This window comes from Filicampus tigris, chromosome 3, assembly GCF_054856515.1.
Source record: "Filicampus tigris isolate MCC_2025a chromosome 3, RoL_Ftig_1.0, whole genome shotgun sequence".
Taxonomy (NCBI): domain Eukaryota; kingdom Metazoa; phylum Chordata; class Actinopteri; order Syngnathiformes; family Syngnathidae; genus Filicampus; species Filicampus tigris.
Genome location: NC_141219.1, coordinates 5,345,350 through 5,365,214, shown reverse-complemented (window position 1 = coordinate 5,365,214; position 19,865 = coordinate 5,345,350). Strand labels below are relative to the sequence as shown.

General features: G+C 42.3%; 1 protein-coding gene across 9 annotated transcripts in view; it reads left to right on the top strand.

Moving 5' to 3' along the window:
- Positions 1 to 2,184: 2,184 nt before the first annotated feature.
- akap13a (A-kinase anchoring protein 13a) overlaps positions 2,185 to 19,865 on the top strand; it is a 94,482-nt gene continuing 76,801 nt past the window's right edge. For 7 of the 9 annotated variants that reach the window (XM_086025249.1, XM_086025251.1, XM_086025250.1 and 4 more), the window contains exons 1-2: positions 2,185 to 2,370; positions 17,473 to 17,516. In XM_086025249.1, coding sequence (XP_085881375.1) covers positions 17,484 to 17,516 — 33 coding nt within the window. In that variant the 5' untranslated portion in view covers positions 2,185 to 2,370; positions 17,473 to 17,483. Of the gene's footprint in view, positions 2,371 to 7,121; positions 7,217 to 8,865; positions 9,021 to 17,472; positions 17,517 to 19,865 lie in introns of those variants that run through there. The other 2 variants (XM_086025244.1, XM_086025245.1) reach the window with 2 other exon arrangements.

The window sequence follows — 19,865 nt, the reverse complement described above, 5'->3', positions numbered from 1 at the left end:
GATCCGACTGTTTTCCGACCTAACGTTCCGCTCTTCCAAAAAGGCAGTGGATGGCATCATCCTGGAATATTGCTTGGCTATGAATGCAACACACGGGAGTGCCACTCCCGTCATTTCCCACCTTTACATTTTCACAAGAATAAGGCAGCAGATTTTTTTACAGCCTGCACAATGACTTTGAGTACAAATGTGGCACGCAAGAGTCTCCTGCCATCTTCTACCTTCACATGTTCTCTTACAACAATGAGACAGCAGATGGCAGTATTATCAACCTGGAATGTGGCTCGATTGTAGCACAGAAGATGAGTGTGGAAAATGGCACGACTGGTACAGAAAGTCAAAAGCGAAAAACTATAGGAGTGGAACCTCCGTGCCATGCACTTGTAATCAAACCACACAGTGATAATGCTGCCATCCACTGCCTTGTTCTTGTTGAAGCGCAACGGGTGCTGATGAAAAATTGTATTGTATTGCTACTGCCTGTTGCTGTGGTAATCAAGCCATTTTCCTGGCTGATAATACTGTCATTTGTTGCCTTGTTCTTTAAGGGAAGAAAAGGTGAAGGTGGAAGTTGGCAGGCAATAAGTGCTGTATTGCTGCATCTGGATTGATACAGATTTATTCCCCTTGCTTGTTTACTTCGAGAAGGCAGCAGCTAGACACCTGTCATGCTTTTGTTGCCGCAGTTGTGATTCATAAAAGCAGATAAGACGACAAAGACTGTCGTATTTCTTCCCTCTTAGACATATTCGTGTTGGGCAAAAATCATTAAACTAATTAAAAAGTCTTGCCGGTCATCAAGCCCCCCCACCCACAGCTCGCCTTGTTTTTCATCTCCACTCTCGTTTTTAACACTGATGACGTCCAGCCTGATGGGAACAACACCTTCAAAATAACACCTTTGGGTTGTGTACATGTTAATCATCATTTCTACAACAGTGTCAGCTCCATTGTGGTGTTCAGGTGACCGTGAGCTCCAACTCCATGGTGCTAGATTCACGGCAATGTTCCCGTGGTTCCTGTGTAAAAAAATACAGGGTGATTCAAAAAGAAGGACCCTATTTCATGATCAAATATTTCGGAAGTAAATGTATGAACCAGAATGAGGTAGTGGGTGTTTGAAAGACCAGGTTTGCCAGTTTTCTATGATTGTCACGTGACACTGCCACACTCGTGTCCGGCAGTGTCACGTGAACCTAGTGGACCCCAGCCCCCCCAGTCCTCGTCTGCCTCAGTGATGGATTGGTCGAACAGGGGCACAAGACCTTGCTCGTTGTGCTAGGCCTCCTAGATCTCCTGACCTCACAGTTTGTGATATTTTTCTCAAGGGGTTTGTGAAAGATAAAGTCTTTGTTCCGCCATTACCAACTGAGCTGGAAAACTTAAAACATCGGATAACAACAGCGATCAATTCAATTGATCCTGATGTGCTTCAACGTGTTTGGGAAGAATTCTCATATAGTATTGATGTTGTTCGTGCTGCAAGGGGAGGCCATATTGAGCACTTGTAACATGTGAAATAAAACTTGACTTTTAATAGAATACTTTTATTATAAGTGTTCTTTTTTGCTATTTTTCCTTCATAGAATATTTGATCATGAAATAGGGTCATTCTTCTTGAATCACCCCGTATATAATTCTTTTGAAGTTTCAAGTGTGAATCAAACCGGTACCGGTTGCATTAATGGTATCCAAGGACTAGCTTTCAGTTTCAAAAAGGCTGGTGACCCTGGGTCTGAGGTATTCTTTTTTTGACGACTGGTAGTGTGTTGAACCAACAGAGGTCAGTGTTGCACTCACAATTAAAATTCTTCACCAGTAAAATGCCATAAAACAAATCGATTTTAACTTAAGATTTGTCTAGTATGTTGATATGAAATGTTGCAATTTTAAAAAAAAGAAAAAATAAGCTTTTTATTGTGCAGACACTATCCAGACGTTACCGTCATTATTGCTGGAAGCGAATTAGTAATCAACGGTGCTCAATAGCCTGACGTACTAAAAATTAAACAAAAATTATATAATATATAATAAATGAATAGTAATAATGGTGGAACTTTACGTTAAGTGTATGTCTTTTAAAAAAGTTTGTAAAATGTTCATCAAAGTTTCATGACGTCACATTTAAGGACCAAGCGTAACTTCCGGTGTTGAGCTATCTCCGCCCCCAAGAGTTGTCCTGGGAGACGCTAACAACTGAGGTGAAAAAAAAGTGCAGTTGAGTCGACACACTTGGGTCACTTTTTATTCGTGCGTGTGTGTGCGCGGGACCACGCCGCCGCTCGACACGCGTTTAAAGGGACGTTTTTGACACTTCATGGGGATTATTATGCACCTAAAAAGAGCCTGAAGCGTCGCCTTCTCTACCAGGTAAAATGAGCTAACTTTTTTTTTTTTTTTTTTTTAAACACACGAGCCATTTGGATGGTTCTGCAAGCTAGTTCCGTTCCCTTTCAATGCACTAACTTTTTCAACGAGTGTGCGCTATGATGTTATTAATGTAGTTTTTTTTTCCCAATATGTTGCCGTGCAACAGTTTACAAGAGCAAAACTTGCGACTACAGAAAAACAAACGGCTGAAGTCGAGCGTTTGCGAGCCAATTTATTGGGAAGGCCTGAGTTATGTCGTTGAGAGTTCTAATGATGCTGTTGTGAATTGGAGACTTTGAGTTAGAAAGTTGCTCTTATTGAACTCCACTGTCTGTACCCCATTTTGGGGCACAGTCAGAACGTTAGGAACACCCACCTTAGTCATTACCTAAACAGGTGCTGTTAACTGCTTGCTTTCTGCGTGCAGTGGTTCACTACCTCCCAATGTCTCCCTAAAATTGTATAAAAACTGCCTGTGTTAATCATTTTAATTCATAAATATACCCCAAATTATGATCCTAACCCTTTAATATAGTTACAAACACATATTACAGCATTACCCTTAAAAATGTCCTACAGACGATTTGATGTAGATGTTTAAAATGCGAGGACACGGGCGTCACGTGTAAATTACCAATTGGTCATGTTATTACTCAGTGATGCACAAACACATGTATCATAAACAGCTCTTGATCTTAAGTTCGACACTTACAGGTACTGTATGAAAAGTTCTGTGGGAACCCCTCGCCCTGTTCTTTTGTGTTTGATGCTCCTTATAATAATAATAATACTACTAATAATAATAATAATAACTACCAGACAAGTGCATATTCTCAGTTGAACTATTTAATGTCTGCCAAAAAGATTGAGTACCGCTGCTGTGGAGCGTTTTTTGATAGATTGCTGAAGAAGGTCTAATGTGTCCCAACATTGAGCGACTTTGCCAAGCCCGTGTGACGATGTGTGACCTCACAGTCTTACAGTCTTAACTGAGATCAACTAATATGTGTGCCAAGGGTGTCATAGAGAAATTAAGCGAAGTGAAAGCAAGAGAAAGGTAAAATAACGGCCAATAGCTCAAGTCACTTCTCTAATTATTAAGGGGCCTAATCTAACATGTTTGTGTTGAGTAGCTAGCCGTTACCGGCTGTAAACTTCCAGCACTGCCAATAGTGACTTGGACGTTTCTCTGTATCATCTTGAGAACTTTACCACCTTGCTTTCTCTTACCTCAACGCTAGCTACTTCGTTGCTAAGGACTAAGGAGTTGGGGTGCGGCATCTTCTAGCATTACACAACGAATGCCTAAATATGTGGATAGGTGTGAGTAGGTGAATTTTCCGGAAGTTAGTTATGTTCTACAGTAAAATTTGCGAGTAGATTTCAGTCTGAAAGACTTTTGTCTTTTTTGACTTTTAGTGTCATTTTTCTGCAATGCAACGACGGAACCGAAGAAAGTTAATCGACACCAAAAAGTATGACAAGGACTGTAGTCTTATAAGAAGCAGTAAGACTCCGATGTCACCACTCCCTTGAGTCACCATATTTTTACTCTCTACGAACATTAACAATGTAAGATAAGATGCTTAAAACATTGGCTGTACAGTTAATACAGATTTATGATGGAGGATAGCACTGTACTTTGTTCACCAGCCATAAAGAAATGACTTAATTGTCTGGCAATTACAGCCTGTTTTCTCCATTGAGAAACACTCGTTCTCCCAAAAAATTGTATGACTTTAGCGGCTTAATTTTGGGGTTATGCGGATGCCATAGCAACGTTTAAGTTGAGGTCCGTCTACCTCCCGTTACATGTAAGCATTAGGATTGTAGAGGACACATGGTATATAGATTTTTCATCATGGTACCAAGTTCCCAACATATTACGTCATGGACAGGAAGAGCAACTGCTGTAAACAAATACAGCGTAGCGCAGTTTCTGACTTGAAGCTAGTAGGGCTGGGACGATACACTTTTGTCCCGATCCGATACGGATCCCAATATTTGGGTTGCGATGTGATACGTATTGCGATACTTAAATATTACAAAAATATATATTAAAAAAAACAAAAGGCATGTGTTTCCAAAGTTTTAACTTAAGTGCCATTTGATATTTATTCCAGTGTCACGATTGAAAAGGGTATCCACTGTTGCAGCAACTGTTAGTGATACACAGGGGTGCAATAAAGAAAACTCCATTCACAAAGCTACATTTTAAGGACCTCAAATGTTCCAAAAGTATGTGATAGAACATGCAAAACATAATATAGGGCATCGAAAGTATCGATACTTCATCAACGTATCGATACTTAGTATCGGCATAAAAAGTATCACGATACATCCCATTATGATATTTTTTCCCAGCCCTACCGGCTAGTGACATGTTTTTTGGCACCACGAAAAAACAAACAAACTGTTTAATAGCACAATTCCGACCGTTCAACCTGTTACAATTTCCGAAAAAGAGCTATCCAGGTTGCGCTCTCCTGAGAAAGCAAGACACATGATGTTATGCATGATTAAAAATGTTTTCCTTTTTGGATTGTTGACAAATCAGCGGTTCTTAAACGTTTTAAACCAAGTACCACCTCAAAAAATGGGAGATTTTTCTGTTCATTAAAAAAAATGCTTTTCCGTCTACATAAAAGAAAGGAAGCAATTTTATTGAAGCATAATCGTTCCCTCACTGTGCCCAATGTGAAATGAACAGAAACAAAACCAGGGAAGATACCAAAGCACATATTTTTGCCATCCGTCCGTAGTCAACATTGTGTAAAATCTATATCTGGAACATGCTCTGATATGATATCATGCATTAAATAGCATCGTAGTCCTCTGCACATGTCTTTATTTGGCATTTTTGATACAGAAATGCACATTTACAGGAATGTGACGGCGGGAAATAAAAGGGCACGGTTTGGCCTCCTGAAAATTCCTACATAGCAGCTCCTAGCAGCTCAGTGCTGAAGCCTGGGCCAATTTCTCATCGCCGCCAACCCCCTCATTTGACCGTGATGGAGAAGACATGCGCTTCCCCGGCCTTGTAATTACGCTCCATTTGCCATCGTATGGCGAGCGTGTCGTCTCATAGGTTTTCAGTTATGCTGTCAGTTTGACTTTTGGGTGGCTCAAAACTCCCGCCGTTCCATCTTTGAAGCAGTCAAAGCAAACAGAATACAGAATCCACTCGAGAACCCAATGAAATGCAATTGAATTGATTAAATGCAATGACTGAAGTGAACCGAGCCAGCAAACTCTCAGTTTTCTTCACATTCCATTCATTCCATTGTAACATGGAAAATGGCGGACAGTTCTTTTGGGCCATTCGTTTATTCGTCCGTCATTTATGTGTGCCAGAAGGAGTGTTTTCACCAGTTTTGCCGAATACGGTAGTCGGTTGTGCAGAGACTAGGTTACGTGCTTTGAGAATGTTTTACTCTTGACAAGTACTGTATATGGTGATTTGGGATGGGAAGCGTAAACCGGTGGTTTTTGAGAACCTGTTTAGCAATTGGATGCCTAAGGATCATTTGTTTACTTGCCTGACAATGCCGCGTATTCATTTCACTTGTGTCGCAAATCAGTAATGTCATCACATACAAGCAGTATATTTTGCTTCCGTACTTTTCCAATACGGTGCCAATATCGTTAATATAATGTCTACCGTGCGATATAACCCTCTTTTGTTTATAACTTTATTTTGATGTGCGGTATTGTTAGCTCTGATACTACACTAATTTCAGACACGTGTCCAAAACGGGAACACAACAGTCGCTTTTCTATTATATCATCCTGTCTCCAGGAATGACCAGTCAATCAACCCATGCTTGGAAGTTGGATCAAGTGTAAATTGATTTGTCATGACGATAAGTGATAAGGTGCTGTTAGGTTGGCCACATGTGAGTTCAGTAAATGGGAAAAAAACCTCTTTGAGTTTTCTCCAAACGGACCGGACAAGTAAACGACAGTGGCAGCTTCCAGTAGTTGCCGGCACCGGGCAAAAAATTTAGATAATGGTTATCGCATTGATTTGTTCACAGCTGTTAAATTGCCAACAAAGTTAGCATTTAGCATTAGCCAAAGTAATAACACAGATTGGCAGATTAACTAGCGATGTTCAAACTACCGTTTACATTACATTACGTTACGAAGAAAAGCAAGCGAGACACGCGACGCTCCCTGATATTTCATGTCCAGTCTGAACCTAGCATAATAGCGCTAAATCTATCAAATAAACACCCGGTACAATTCGAATAAACTATTCAAGATACAATGCTTTAAAAAAATAATTCGCCTATATCACGGTGCCTCTTGTGTAGGAATAAGAAAAAAAATGGACCCGTTCATTGATTTTTTTGCGCCTAATAATATATCAGGATATAAAGTTTTGTCCATATCGCCCACCATTAAGCAGAATCGTCTTTCGTATTATCATAAATATGATGTTAATGCCATCCATCATTTCTCATTTGTATTACTTCATTTCCTCACCCAAAGAGAATCGATAAGGAATCAGATCAATAAGCAGCATCGATAATGGAAAGCGAATCGGGTTTTCACCGTGTTCATTGGAACACCGATGACTGGCAAAAGGCGCAGTGTGTGTTCCTGCGTGAACCTGCTCACAACCACCCTTTTAAAGCCGCATTTCGGCCTTAAACTGACCCGCAGCTCGCTGGCTCCACCCGCCCGCCCGTGACATCAGCGCTGTGATCAGACTTAGCGCCCGTGTTCGCACAAAGCCACATTTAGTCGCGGTGAGAGCTCACATGCCCGGATACCTGCAGTGTAAACACACCTGCTCGGCTCTCTCTAATGGACTTATGATGAACGCCACCTGAAAGAGGTACGTCCGCCCGCCCGCCCGCAGCCGGCGCCGCCACTTAATCTGTGGGGTAAGGTCTCATCGATACCCCCCCCCAGTTCCACCACCCACAATACTCTACCAACGTTTCTATTGGACTTGGAAGTTTTGCGCAACCTCCCTCGATTATATTCCAAAGGAATAAAGTCCAACCGGCGTTGCATGGCAACAGTGCACTGATAACACTTCACGGATTTCATAACAACACGTGCTAGCGGCTGGGTTGTAAAATTGTCTCCCACTTAGGTGACACGGTGCATTCTCTCTGGTTACTTGCTAAAGTGTCGCATAGCATGAAATTAGCCTTCAGATGGCGGCATCAAACTCAATTTTGTCGCAGGCAACATCACGGTTTCTTCCTTCGATGGCTCTTATGACTGTGAACACCATGTAATTGTATAGTCCCTCCATTATGTGCGGGATTTATACGCAGTTGCAGCAGCAATTGATTGTTGCTCATATTTTTAACAACATATTCACATTTGAAAATGGTAGTCTTGTTAAATCGTGGCACGCAAATGTTCAAAGTGTGCAAATATTGTTCAGTTTACCTGAAGGTGATTTGGTGCAAAAAAAAATGCTTCTATTATATGTGAGCAAAAATTGCAATTTTGGTACACCGTTTTTCGCCACACAGTACTTGTGTTACTTTTTTCTCGTTGGCAAATGCACAAGATAGTTTGTCTATGCACAAGTTCCTAAGTTGTTTCAATTTAGGAACTCATTGAATAGTTTATTCGAGTGAAACCTGCATGTGGCTATTTTTTCTACTTTGATTATATTCTGAACCATGCAATGTTTAGGTGAAATGTTATTTATTGGACTTTTTGCATAATTAAGTATTTTGAGACTGCTGATTCTTTTGTTCTGTTAAAAAAACTGTGACTAAAAGCTGTTTTTTCAATTATCTTTGTGACTGAGTAATTGTTGTATTGTGCCAGCAACGGTTTTGTATTTCTTCTTGCTTTTGAAAATATCTATAGATTTTTGTCAAAATTACGGCAATAATATGCCTGTTTTTTTTTTCAGATAATTTTGCATAATAGCGGTCACCATAAATAAATGGAAAAATATACAGGCATTCCATGTGATCGGAATCGGGATCGGCCGATCTCACTCATGCATGATCGGTATCGGTGTCATAAAACCTGATCGGAACATCCCTAGACATAACCTTTTGGACAAGTTCATTTTTGAAGGGCCTTTGTAATTAACCAGAACGACCCTAAAATGACAACTTACTGCCAAAATGGCAAACTTCCTTTCTTTTTTCTCAGTTCATTGTTACTCTTTTGCCTTGTACATTTGGTTCAAATTCAGTAGCAATTTGACCAAATCTTTAGGACAAGTTCATTCTTGAAGGACCCCTGAGAATGGCTAAAAAGCCCCCCAAAAATGGCCGCTTTAACGCAAGATGGCAGGCTTCGTATGTCAGATTTCAGTCATCTGTATAAATCAGAGGAGAGAAGGCCTTAAAGACGACACATTCATTTCCTGTTTTAAGCAGGTCTTGTGTGCTTTTGGGTAGAGTTTCCTGTGAACATTGTGGCGTGGTCTCAAATAGAGGAAGTGAGCCGGTGGCGCGCGAGAAGGAGGTGGCCGCGACAGCGGCTTCACAGATCGGCCGTCTGGATTTGGGGCGGTTTCTATGACGACAACCAGACCGACTTGACAGTTATTTGTCATCCGGACGTCACTTTTTTTTTTTTTTTTTTTGGCCAAGACCCCAGAGGGTTCACAGTGCATCGGCGGGTGAAGCCAAGCCACACAAACACATGGTTCTGAGGTACTGACACACATACCCGACAAACCACAAGCCATTATGGTAATGCTCTTTTTGTGCTGTTAGTTTTCATCGCTGTTGATTAGAAGCGGCTCACGGGGGCGAGGCGAAGCTGTATTTTGCCCAACCGTGAGCAGGCAGCCGTTACCGTAGGGTGGTATTAATCTGATCAGGCCCGCCGCGGGAACACAGGTCGGCGGCCGCTCGGGATCGGCCGCGCTAAACCTATTAGCTCACAAATGGGACTCGCCACCACTTTCTTTTGCTGCAACTCAGCCGTCTCCTGACTCTACCACCTTTAAGGGGGTTTAGCGCTTCTATCAGCGTTTCGGCTGAGAATTGCATCAGTTTGGCCATTTGTGTACATGAAAAACAGCGATTTGAAGCGCAAGGCCAAATTACCATTATGAAAAACAGTATCTTAACTGTTACAAAATAGAGGAACAGGCACACTGCCATTTGGGCCCCAAACAACAGAAATTTGCGAATAATGCTGCCCATTTAAAGGACTCTTTATCTTTATGTCATTACTGCACCTTACGTTGAGTGGCGAGCCATTACAAGCTGATCAGCTGTTAACTTGCACCACTGCCAATAGCCAGAGCATTCGTTGATGCTTTAGTTCGTCTATGAATTCCCGTCTAGATTTCAGTCCCAGTAAGCCAAACGGCGTCGAGAACGGACTTTACCGTTACCACATCACATGCAGGTGCCCCACTCCTGACACGCAGCCAGCCAAAGAAAAAAAAAGATAAATGAAACAGTGTTGTATACCTTTCAGATGCAATGACGCGTCCCATTTTGTTTTTATTTTACCCATCACAACGCTGTGTGTGTGCGTCTGTTGTTTTTATTTGACATTTTTCTTTATTTGGTGGCGTGTCTGCTTGAGGTGCGCGTGACGTGAAAATGATGTTCTCGAGGCCGATTGGCTGTTGCCCGCGAGGGATGGACCGGGACCACGTGGCTCGGCCGGAAATACCACCCAGAAGTTAAAGGCGGCTTGACGATGCCCAGCTCTGTCACCTTGCTTTCTCCGGCGTCAACACCTCCCTGCCTAATAGCCAGTCGCCTACGCTAACTTCTCCTCGTTGAACTTATGACGCCTGACATAATCAACGTTTCAATTACCCTCACAAAGTTATTGTTAAACGTCCTTCAGTTATTATTATGATGCCGATGATGATGATGATTATGGTGATTATGATTACCGTAATTTCAGCGTCCTAGGGGATGTTTTAGTTGAAAACAGACATGTTGCCATTGTACGACAGTGGGGTATTGGAGTCTACCGTTTTTGAAAATAGCCATAGCATGACTGTGTCACATCAGGAACAGAACCAAGATCTCCTCAAGATCTTTTGTGATTGCTCTGAAATTTGGCACAGCTGTACTGGACAGTTTGTTGACGCTAAGCTGTGCCACCATAGGGAGTCTGCCGTTTTGGGTTTTTGGTGAAATTGCCTCATTTATGTACAGTAAGACAATAATAACGCAGGTTTGTGCGTAGCTAGCCCGAAAGCTACTTGTCCCTCTAAATATCATGCACATTCTTTCCCCAGACGTAACCATGCCTAAACGTGGCGGCGACTCTTCTGTTTGCTTAGCAACATCCACAAAGTGCCTGCGCGGTTGAATGGTGTGGACACAAAAGGTGGGGGTCGGGTCGATGGCATCCAACCTGTGGAGGAGCGCTGATCAAGGCCCGGGCCCTGATTACGGGCCGCCAAGCCCCCCCGCCCCCCCCCGTGTGCGTCTCACAATAAGATAATGCTATCTGGGCTGACAGGTATTTGGATTCAGCTGGCTGGGGTAATAACTGTCACCGCAAACACTGAGGAGACCTTTCATCCCGAGGCCCGGTGTTGTCGGCTGGCCGTTTGTACGCACACAGGACGCTTTTGTGCAATTTGGGGGCGGTGGTGAGGGGAGGAGGTTGCGTCAATGGGCAGGTTTGATTAAATCAAACAGCCGTGACTATCTAAACGGCGCTGGATGCAGCGGGGCCCCCGAGGTGCTGACGTCGCTCGAACTAATTTAGCCACAGAGCCGACGGCGGGCCTTAAAAATAAGCACCAGGAGGGTCACCGCGTCGCAGGGGTCTGACCCGATGCGTGTCGCAACGCCACTAACTACTGGTTAACCAGTGCAGGATGCAGGAAGCGGGGTTAAACAAACGCTGGGTTAAACATCAAACCGCATTGAGTTACACACCACCAGTGTTTTTTGTTTTTAAGTCACACGGCGTTGCTAATGTTGCCACTCAGTTTGGGACCGGTGACTAGCCAGGAATTCACCTTGTAGATGTTTTCCATGGTGAGTCAGACCCCATATTTGGAAGGAATCTTGTATTGCGTTGACCGTTAAGATTTCCCTGTCCGTCCATAGCCCCTCTATCGCAGAAATCCTACAAAATCGTCACATGGGAGCCCTAAAAGAAATTAATTTGTGGAATTTGAGTTAGTTCTTGCACTCAAAACGTTGAATGTGTCTTTTTTTATTATTGTTGTCTCCTGACCGAATGTACCCATCCCATAACTGAAAAACGTCAAGAAAGGTATTTGACAAAAAAAAAAAAAAAAAAAGTTGGATGTATAGTATCACATAAAATCTCTTGGACAAGTTCTACCTCGGGAAATAGTCGGAATAAATATATAATGGCCAAAAAATAAAATAATTAAATGACAGCCTTGGTATGGTTTTTCACAGTCCAGTATACCGAGTTCAATTTTGGTCGCACTTCAAGAACCTCTACAGCAACCCAGCTGCTCCCGCTGGATGCTGATCGCCCCAGATTGGGTTCATACTTCTTTGGGCCTCTTTGCGTGTTACTCGTCTTGCCACTTATCACAGGTTCCTGTCATCAGGACCTATCTGGTGTTCTCTAATGTGATCAGATGTCTGGTTCATTTTCTTTTGGTCTGGGGTAGTTATCAAAACCCATTGGACAACTCTTTGTGAGCTTTGCACAACTACTGTTCTCAACGTTGTCAATGTGGAAGAACATTTTATTGTGTACATGGACTTCGAAGTTGTAATCACAGTGCTTGATCACAGTTTGAAAAGTGCTTCCTGAAATTGTATTGGCCTTCAGATTTCTCTGACTCTTTCAGCAACGGGTGTGGTTATATTTTCAGCTGCGTTAATTCGTACTTAACTCAAATCATACAAGGGCCCCCTGGTTCACGATCGAGTTTCATTGCTAAGGTGGTGATGCAACCCGATTTTGTACGCAATCACTTGCATACACTAACACAGTTGTAAAGTCATAATTACAGTAAATAATGGTTTGAAAGACTTGTAGGCCTGAATATAAAACAATAAAAAAAAAACAAAAAAAACAAATAAACAATAACCACAGTGGTTACTGAACATGCCTTCTTGTGCTGCGTGACAATCCAGTTCTGATGCCGTGCGATGTTTTTCGCCTCAAACTGACTATGTTTGGGTAGGCGTAAAACTGTTTTATTCTTCTCGCAGACTTGAACTAACGTTTGTAAGTTTGTCAAAGTACCAACCCTGGAATTCGCCCAGAATGTTTCGGGCATGTCATTTACCCTTTTTCATGCATCCTGTTATGATAGACAGGTCGACCCAATTTCATTAATTGTTGGTGTTAGCAGCTAATTTGTTTTGTTTTTTTTCGCCCCAACTGTCTAGAGGCCGCTCGTGAGTGCGTTTTGGGGGGGGGGTGCGGTCGGGTGGTGTTTTGAGGACTCCTAAAATACCCACATTTTGACAAGGATGTGGGCATGTCGTGTCCAAAAAAGGCAATTCACTGGTCGGAAGACAAATAATAAACACAGTGGTTCCACATCCATCAACAGTAGCACTCCAGCTTTCTTTTCCTGACAATTTGTTGATTCGTTCATGATTATCGTGTATTTGTACATGACTGAAGTTGAAACATAACTTGGCTGCTGTTCGGCTGGCTGCACCCACAGTCTTCGTTTGACTTAATGGGCGGTTTCATCTCGGTAGGCAGGTGTCGGGTGGCCTTGAGGGATGCCGTTTCCCATACTTCTTCTGTTACAGACTTACAGCGGAGACCAGTAATCGGGTTTTGTGTGACTACCTGGTTAAAATGGTATTGTTTTTAGAAGGTTAACTTGATATGATGCAGTCGACTAACTGCTATAATTACTTTTGAAGCAGAGAAATATCAGTTTAATGTCTTTTTCCATGCCTGGCAAGATTAATGGCTAGCAAAACATGACATTAATTGCCGCCTATGGCATCAAGTCATGTTTCCGCGTAGAATACCAGTGAGACTGCGTGTCTTTTGAGAATTAATGAAACAAAGAAAATGATCTCCACACCGTACAGGGTGGTGCACTGACATTTATCTAACCTGTAAACCAGAAGCACAGGTTTTTTGTTGTTGTTTTTTTTTTTTTAATGGCACTTTTTGTTTTCTTCCCATTCAAATGAATCATGGTAGCACAAAAGGAGATAATTCTTGACGGCCAATCAAGCCACTGTGTTCTAGTTCTATTCTCCACCCTCCCTAAACCTGAACAAAAGGTTACAGAAACTAGGTTGGGCATTTTGGAACGAGTCACTGACAGTGTAGTGGCACATTCGATAGGCTACAGCAACAGCGACGGAACAGGACAGGTGGTTTAGAGAATCTTGGATCGATTTTGGTACCTATAGAAGCTGCAGAAAAGTTTGTTTGTTTGGGAGACACGCTGCGGCACGTCCGCTGCCGCCGCCCCAGAAGCTACCACGTTGATGCTGCCAGTGCTAGCATATTGTCTCACAGCGTACATACGGGCCTGCACGGTGAAACTAATGTCTCACTAAATTAGTACTTGCAGGCATTGCGCGATGCATCTTTCCCACTTAACCTGAAATGTCGACCATGGAAGCCACTTGTGGCTACACATCTTCCTCTCTACAAACACACGTTTTTATAATAACCTGCAGCTGTGTAATGTATTGTCACTTTGCCTTTTTTGGGGCGCGTTGCACTCTCTCAACTAATTCAATGTCTTGTTTTAAATAAGGTGACCATACCTCTGTTGCATCCGGGTCTAACAAAAACTTGGGATACTCTCATAAGAAAATTAATGTTACGATTGTGAAAATTTGCAAAAATAAAATTAACTTCCAAGAAGCCTACAAACGATGATGAGAAGACTTCAAATTTTCAGAAAAATCAATCTCCAAGTCACAACATTTCTACAAGAAATTCTAATGCCGCGTATCTGAAAATCCCATTTTGGGTTAGCGTAGCCATAATGCACAACAAAGCATTTTTCAGCTGCTATTTCCTGCTGTTTGTTGCAGGACCACTGATAAACTGCATCCAAATCAGACGGGATTAAACTGCTGACATCATAACACCTAAAAAAAACCCGGAAAGTTTAGCATCATCCGCAAAGATCTTAGCACAAAGAAATTGCACCGATTCTAAATCGTTAATGTAGCTAAGAAAAATCTTAGGTTTGTACAAATGTATGGGAAATGTAGTTCTTTTCATACGTGTCGGCACGCGCCAGTTGGTACGCACACCCGACGGACGACAATCGCTTTTTTTCCGCCCTTTGCATTCTATTCCCCGGTGGCGCGAGGTAAAGTTTTGTCTTTACTTGGGCTCAAGTGTGAACAAGTAGGCCCTGTTCCACCTCACGTGCTGATTGGAAGTGTAAATAAACGACATGGATTTTGTGCCTCTCGTCTCCTTTTCACCACCAGATGGACCGGAAGAGTCAGTGCTTAGGCGCCCTGAGGGGCATAACAACGTAGTCTACAGCAACCAACTGTTCAACTTTAGTCATTTGCATCTACAAATACATATTTTACAGTGAAGCCGGATCTGTCTTCTGTTCATGTGATCGGATGGGGACATCCCTAGTTTTCATTGTTGATTTTGCATTTCATTTGAAGTCATTTTGAATTTATTATTCATGATTATTTTTGCGTCAAAATCACCTAATTATTACATGGATAACTGCATGTTCATATTTTATGTTAAAAAAGTGAGTGGAAAAGGCAAAGCAGTGTGTTGCAATGATTACAGTAATGTTTCGTTTAAATTTTTCCATTGTGTTCTCATGTTTCACTCTGCTTGGAAGTTACATTAAATGTTTTCTGTTGGGATGGGAAAATACCGATACCATCCTAATTTCTAATCCTAATCCTAATCGGAACTCGGAAAAAGATTTTTTTTTTTTTTTTTATCGTGTGATTGGAATGATACCTGAAACCAAGGCACGTACGCAATCATACGTTACACCCAAATTATAAGTTATGTCCAATTAAAAACAAATGTTTTTGCAATCAATAAACAAAAGAGCCTCACGAGCTGCATTGTGTGACAGTCTTATCAAACTTATGTATGCGGTAAAGAACCTGCTATCTGTCCCAGTGCACTTAAGGCAAGCGGATTAGACTCCAGAGTATTATTAGAACCGCTGATTATCCCCTTACCTGATCCATCTAATTCTCATTGGAGGAGGCGGTTACTACTTATTCGACACACAAGCGCGAAACTATTGGGCGCAGAAATGGGTTCGAGACCCTTTTTAGTGGTCTTCCCCTGCACCCTTGTTTTGGAGAGTCATGTGATTTATTCGGCGCTAACCACTCAGTTCAGCGAGGACTCGTTTAAGTGCTAGGGAACAGTAAGGAAAACCGAGGAGAACGCCAGCTCTGTGTCTTGTGAACGCAACCCTTTTAGAAACTCGATGGGGGTCTCCCCGAGATCACATGTGAGCTTGTAAATCCGGCTAACTGATCTTCTTGGCGCAAAGCCATATACAAGCGTGTTTTGATGGTGGCAAGTCACAGGACCTAGTCTTGTTATTTTTACCCGCTGATGATAGAAGGCGGCACAATTCCTTAACAGCGCAATAAATGTTTGGCCTAATTTTGAAGCCAAACCCCCTCACCCATCGCCCCCTTTCTTTCTGTCAGCTGTCCCTGTACGAACCAAGGCCAACACAGACTGGTGGTTTTGGCTAGCTAGCAAGAGTGTGTGGTCTGCCACGGATGTGTGCATGTGTGTTGCACCGTGTTAACCCTCCCTCCGTGTTGAGATGAGTGCCAAGGTCGAGCTTAACTCACCTTGTCAACAGCAATGTTCTGACGCCTCCACTGTACAACCTCCGTACTATCGATTGATTTACAAGTGCTTAGCCACGTTAGGCCAAGACGGGATAATACGTGTAGCAATAACAATCCAATGAGCCTTCATACCGCTCTTGGAATTGCTCTGTTTTATTTTGATTCCCCCTTTTAGTTGATTTAACATACTCAGAAACTCACCATTGTTTTATAAGCACTAGTATCCTTATGAAAATCCACGTATGCGTATGAATACATCAGTAGTGCACCGTGTAATGTTAGAATAAAAATGGGCTTTTAATAAAAATTGAAAGTGACACAAAACTGAGTGGACATCTCTATTATGCCAGAACACGAAAAAAGTTTAAAGGACCCACACCTAAAATTAAACAGGAATTCAGCTATGCTGGTTTGAAGCAGCCATTTTCAGGACTATCTTTTACAAACTGTGACTAACTAATTCGCCCAGGGCGATGCCTAAATCCATCTCAGTCTAATGTGGGCGGAGCGTGGCGTCAAAATTTGATTATCCTTTTTGAGGATTCACTGTGAAATTGTACGTACCTCGGGTGTCCCAAAATACATCCCCACTAACTCACTCAGTAACATTACCAGTGCTGGGCATTTTACTAAAAATTGAGCATCCGTTATTCGTCATCTGTCTGCAGCGTCCCTCACTCAAATCTGTCCCCCAAGCAACCACAGCTCACTATTTTCCAACCTGCGCTCGCCGTGGCCATCGAAAGCCTCGCCGCGAAAAATACACTAATGATGGACTGCAGACGAATGGCGGACTAAAAAAGGGGTTTCCGTCTATGCTTAATCCGTCTATTTTAAAATGTCAGCAAAACGGGCGTCCGCCAATGACGGATAGACGGACCGGTCCGTCACAGACGGAATGCCCAGCTCTGCTAATTACCGTACTACTTTCCCGTTAGCCAGGATTTCGGCGCCATCTTGTGGCATTTTACAGCATTATAGGACGCGCATAAAGACTGCAGACAGGGTACTACTTTTTTGCAAATAGGTGAGCATCGAATCCACAAAACAACAAGGTGTGTGAATAGCTAGGAATAGGCGGGCTTCACTTTTCAGTCACTTGAGGATAAGCGGCTCAGATAATGGATGGATAGATTGATTATTCATTCAAAATATTTGAATGGGATGCAAATTATGTCTCAGAATTTTCTGAACTGCTTTTTGGAGATGTATGAGGTACTAAGTATTCTTTGTAAGTATGGACATTAGCCTTTATTGAAGTGAGGTTTTTTTTTTTTCACTTTTCTGAAGCGTCGCACTTTGTTAACTTTTTCTACTTTATGAATACATTATGCAATTTGTAAGGTGTAAAATGTTCATCCGCCTCTGTCTCTTACCTTTACAGTTCCCAGGGACATGAAACTCACTCCCCAGCAAGCTCCACTGTATGTAAGTATCCCAATTTGCCTCACAGAAGCTTTTTTTAAAATCTGCGTCAACAACCATTGTTTTGTATGTAGCTAGATATTGTAACCAGAGCAGTATATTGAGTTGTAATTGCATACCATAGCGTCACTGGGTATGTTTATACAACAAAGACCCGGTAAAGGAATGTTCCCGGGTTTTCCGCTCCAGAATGCAGATGTGATGTAAACAAACTGTCAATTTGACACGTTTTTTTTTTTTTATCTTAGCGTAGCGTCGGAGAGCATAGCAGATGGCTCTCTGTTGACGCAGTCGAGAGGGTGACTTGCAACTGGAAGAATGCTACTCTGATACTGCCCTATCCAACAAAGTCTTCATATCTAGTTGCTGACGGTGACCACTAAACACCAACAGCAATTAGTGGCCTGGGAATGTTGTTTGACTCAAATGCAGACGGGAAAAGGCACTTTATATGAATATGAAACATTTTGTGGTCTGCTACGATCCATCTCAGCTGAAGTTGGAATCTGAAACTAAATAGAAGAAAAAAAAAAAGTAAATTATGGTGACCACCAAACCCCAGCAAGAAATAGTGGCTCTGTCAGTTAATCAAATTATCTGAAAATATTTTTTTTCCTATTCTGTCTGTGGAAGTTGATGCAAGTTAATGCTGGTAAAAGAAATGGCTTTTAGAAAACATTTGCAAATGTTTGGCACCAGGAAAAAAAGCGCAAATCCCAGAAGGCAAAAAAAGAAACTTGATTCGAATAATGTCATGGTCGTTTGCTTTTTCCTAACGTGTTTGGCCGAGTCTATGAAATGCTTACCTCACAGGAATCGAATATTTCATTTGCATGGAGGGGTGGTTTGCTACCCAGTGTTTGTGCCACATGAGGCTCCTTTCAGGTGAAGGAAGTTCCCAACAACTGACCACAAACCAATTCCCCAGAGTTAGTTGCCGAATTACTGTCGTTAATGGAATTCATTCATCCAATTTTAGCATTCTGTTCAAGTGCCCTGCTGAAGCGTTCCGGGCACTCGCACTCTGCAGGCTGAAGGAAGGCACACAGAGGAAGTTAGATAAGTCCGGGACAAGAGTTCTGCTCTCGGCAACGTTATCTCCAGTTTACAGTGGCGCTCTGATTTCACGCGGAACCACTCAGGTTCATTGCCTCATTAGGCATTTTGAGAGAAGTTCTTATTGAGGTTTTAACGCACGGCCCGGAGCCCCAAGGAGAAATAAAACAAATGAGCAAATAATGTGAATGGCACTTGAACGCATTATGCAGATATGTGCCACATTGACGGGATGTTGCGCCAAACACGTCATTTACGTATTTGACACTTCACAGGACATAATATACGCAAAACAAAGTAATCGTAAAACAATCATATACAACCAGATATAGTCCTCCTTTCCAATCGCAATGCATCAGAGCTCCCTTAAACCAACTCTTAACTGTTCCTAGATGAGACAGATGATGAGAAAATGCGCGTTTGACAGCCACAATTGCTTTCAGAAAAACGGGAAATATGAGCCTCGTATGTTTAACGTCACTCCTCGGTTTCCATTTCGGAAGCCAGAAATTTACTGGTTGATTTCTTAACCCCACCAACCCCCCTTCCCTTATCGCTACCTTTCACACACAACAGTGTCACAGGAAAAGCCAGCTTTGACGGGCAGTGTGAAAGGAGCTACTCACATTCACTAATTGTACTGCGCGATTGCAAGGTTTTTGCAATATTGTGTACTGTATATGCAGTTGTGTTCTGACACAAATGCAGTTTTTGAGGTGATGAATGAGTTTCATGCTCCAAAATATTAAAAAAAAAAAAAAAAAAAAAAAAGTGTGGTAGAAGCAGCCCTCTCATCACATCACACTGTTGCAATAACCAAAGTGTAGCGGGGGCTGGGAGTGGGGATTTGGTGCGTTCCGGCACGAGCTCGTCTCACTGCGTGACTGAGCTCACCGCTGCTAATAAGCGCTTAACAAAGTGGCCTGCTGGGATTTTGACCTGCTAATCATGGCGCTGCAAAATAGGGTTGGTGCGGGAGGTGGGTGGGTGCGCTGGGTTTACTTTTGGGCAACATCAAAAGAAGAGCTGGTGCGAACCCCAAGCTCCTACTTTTGGTATGTGAGTGTGTGTGTGTGTGTGTGTGTGTGTGTGTGTGTGTGTGTGTGTGTGTGTTAAGTATGCAAACCCGTAAGAAGCCATATTTTGTTTTATTTTTATGAAATGAAAAGTGTAATAGTAACAGAAAAGTGTGAATTTTTACCTTTCAAAAACCCCCATTTGCATATGCAAATGTTACAGTTAGTGCAGTGCAATTTTTATTTTTTGTGCTGCATTAGTATTTACATAGGCATGATG